The 3,113-nt window shown below is 67.7% G+C and overlaps 1 protein-coding gene across 1 annotated transcript; it reads left to right on the top strand.

The window, feature by feature from the left end:
• Positions 1-1,179: 1,179 nt before the first annotated feature.
• On the top strand, positions 1,180-2,196 carry FOXB2 (forkhead box B2; the record flags this gene model as incomplete). The annotated part of the gene is made up of 1 exon (XM_079548758.1): positions 1,180-2,196. The coding sequence occupies one exon, from the start codon at positions 1,180-1,182 to the stop codon at positions 2,194-2,196; it is 1,017 nt and encodes a 338-aa protein (XP_079404884.1).
• Positions 2,197-3,113: the final 917 nt, after the last annotated feature.

Below are 3,113 nucleotides of genomic sequence, written 5' to 3'. Positions count from 1 at the left end.
CCGGAGGATGCGTGTGAACTGTCGCACCGATCACTGATTTCTTCTCAACGGACAGCCCGCACGGAGTGCACGCAGCGGCCAGCCCCAGGCGCTGCTCCCCGCGGGCCGCAAGCGTCGGCACCGGTAACCGATATTAACGATTTGGAGAGCAGCGCGTGGGTTTTCTGCGCGCTTCTCTCCGTTTGTGCTCGGCTTCCCATAGCCTCTTAAACTCAATGAACAGAATGCCCAAAAATTACCACGAAAGGTCACCGCTTCTGTGGTTCCAAAGGCCACCTTAGCGCCCGCCCCTCGGATGCGCCGCGGCGGGGGGAGGCCTCCACCTCTCCCCCTTCCCGGCGCTGCGGAGTCGCTCAGGGGGGCAGCTGAGGCCGTGCGGAGCGTTAGCTGGTGAAAAGGAGCTGCGGGGGGCAGAGGAGGGGAGCCCTCGGCTCGAGCCGCCCCTCCCAGCCCCGTGTTGTGAAAGCGGATCTCGCCCTCGCGTGGCATTTCCTCGCCCCCCTGCGCCCCGCTGAGGAAGTGTGAGAGGGGACCGGGGAGCCTTTTCCCGCTCCCGTTCCGCCAGACGCCAAGTCCCTGAGCCGCTGTCATGTGATAGAGAGAGAGCAGGAGCCGCGGGGGTCTCCCGGCTCGGGCAGCATTACAAAACCGCGCTCCGCGCGCAGCCCCGACACAGCAGCGGCCGCGGCCGCCCCGCTCGCCTCCCTCCCGCCGCCGTCAGCGCTCGCCTCTGCCGCAAACTTTTTCTGGGGACGCCGGACTGAGCGGTGAGAGGGGCGTTCTGAGTTCTTTCCTCCCGTCTCTGCAGAGACCCGAGGTCATTTCGTATTCCCTAGCCCTCGGTGCGTGCGGGGCAACGACTCCAGCGGAGAGTGCGAGAGGGCAGCGGTGACGCCCGAGCGAGCCGGCGGCCTCCCGGAGCAGAAGGGGGACACCCGCAAGGGCCAGGAAAAGCCCCAGACCCGCTCCCCCACGGCCCAGCGGTCCGGGAACGGGGCGAGGCCGCCCGAGGGAGCTGAGCGCTGATCTCGCGGAGCAGCCGCGGTCGCGCGCGGTCCGTGCGGGCGACTCCCACGATGTAGAGGCGGCGGCGGGACAGGGCAGCGCCGGACGCAGTGTCCCCATCCCGCCGTGCGGCACCGGGGCCAGCGGCCGGGAAAGAACGGCTGCGGGGCGGCGATGCCCAGGCCGGGGAAGAGCTCGTACAGCGACCAGAAGCCGCCCTACTCCTACATCTCGCTGACGGCCATGGCCATCCAGCACTCGGCCGAGAAGATGCTGCCCCTGAGCGACATCTACAAGTTCATCATGGAGCGCTTCCCCTACTACCGGGAGCACACGCAGCGCTGGCAGAACTCGCTCCGCCACAACCTCTCCTTCAACGACTGTTTCATCAAGATCCCGCGCCGCCCCGACCAGCCGGGCAAGGGCAGCTTCTGGGCGCTGCACCCCGACTGCGGGGACATGTTCGAGAACGGCAGCTTCCTCCGCCGCCGCAAGCGCTTCAAGGTCCTGCGGCCCGAGCACCACCTGCCCGGCGGCGGCGGCGGAAGCGGTGGAGCGGGCGGCGCGGCGAGCGGAGGTCCCGGGAAGCCGCCGGCGCCCGGGGGCCCGCACATGGCTCACTACTTCCATCCGCACCCGCCGCCGCCGCCGCCGCCCCCGGGCAAGGTGCCGGGGCTGGCGGGCCCCGACGCGGCCGTGGCCGCCGCCGCCGCCGCCGCCGCCGTGGGGAGGCTGCCGCAGTTCTCGCCCTACGGCGGCAGCCAGCCCTCGGGCTTCAAGCATCCCTTCGCCATCGAGAACATCATCGGCAGAGATTACAAGGGCGTGCTGCAGGCCGGCGGGCTGCCGCTGGCCTCGGTGATGCACCACCTGGGCTACCCGGTGCCCAGCGGTGTGGTCGGCTCCGTGTGGCCCCACGTCGGGGTGATGGACCCCGTGTCCGGCGTGCCCGTCTCCCCCGACTACGGACCCTTCGGGGTGCCCATGAAGGCGCTCTGCCATCCGCCGGCGCAGACCATGCCCGCAGTGCCAGTGCCCATCAAGCCGGCTCCCGCCCTGCCCACGCTGACGGTCGCCGCCTCGCAGCTCTGCCCCGCAGCCTCCCCGGCCTCCGCCGCGCTCCTGGAGCAGGCGGCGGGCGCCGCCCCCGAGGGCAAGGGCTCTCTGCACTCCGTACTGGTTCACTCCTAAGGGCCGGGGCCGGGGGCACGGCGGCTCCCGGGACGGAGACGCGGGGAACACGCGGGGCCCATTGCCCCTCGCCCTGCGGTGTCTGTGTTTGTGTTGTGTGCAATCAGACTTTGTATGAGCCAGGTCGCAGGTAAGAGCTTTTATCGTCGTTGCATATCTTTAGTGACGGGGAGGTGATGCGGAAAGTCAGGGTCGGGCCGCGCAGGAAGGATTCGGGGCGGCCGGAGCTCCTGTCGGAGTTTCCCCTACGGACTCGGGGTCTGCCGGACAGGGGGACGGGAGCAGCGGACGGGCGAAGCCGCCCCTGCGCTCTGTCCTTCCCCGCTCCGTCCCCAGCTCTGCCTCCAGCAGTGCCCGCTCCGCGGCGTGGGGGTCTCGTTCCGAGGGAGGCGGCCGACACGCGGGTATCGCCGCGGGGCCGCGGGGAGCGAAGTGCTCTCCGTTTGACGAGTGAGCTCTGAGCTGCTCGATTAATTAGTGGGGATTTAAATGACAACGGCGCTGACGTCGGAGGGCCCCTTTAGCTATCGGCTGCTCGTTCTTCCCCTCATCTCAGTGTGTTCTTCCACACTCCATCTCAGTGAGGGTCGTTCCCGGGGAGGAACAGCAGTGCGACCTCCCTGGCCGTACCCGATCCTCCTTAGAATGAAACCAGCCCCGCTGGTTTCACAGTTCGCGTGTGCTTGTCTCATCAACCCTCGCCGCTCACGGACACCACTGTTCTGTGTGTGCCGCTTGGCGTTTCCTCCACGTGAGCGTGAACGCTAAAACCTTTTGGGTGGGAAAAGAAATAATGAGAAAAAGAAAACAATGAAAAATTCTTCGGGAAAAGCACTTTAGTGAAAACAATCTTCCGACAGAAGCGAGGTCCGTGCCGAGCAGGAGGGTCGGAATCCGGAGAGCGGCTGATGAGTGCT

This window comes from Tetrao urogallus (assembly GCF_951394365.1).
Source record: "Tetrao urogallus genome assembly, chromosome: Z".
NCBI classification, from domain to species: Eukaryota; Metazoa; Chordata; class Aves; order Galliformes; family Phasianidae; genus Tetrao; species Tetrao urogallus.
This window is presented reverse-complemented; position numbering and strand designations above follow the sequence as displayed.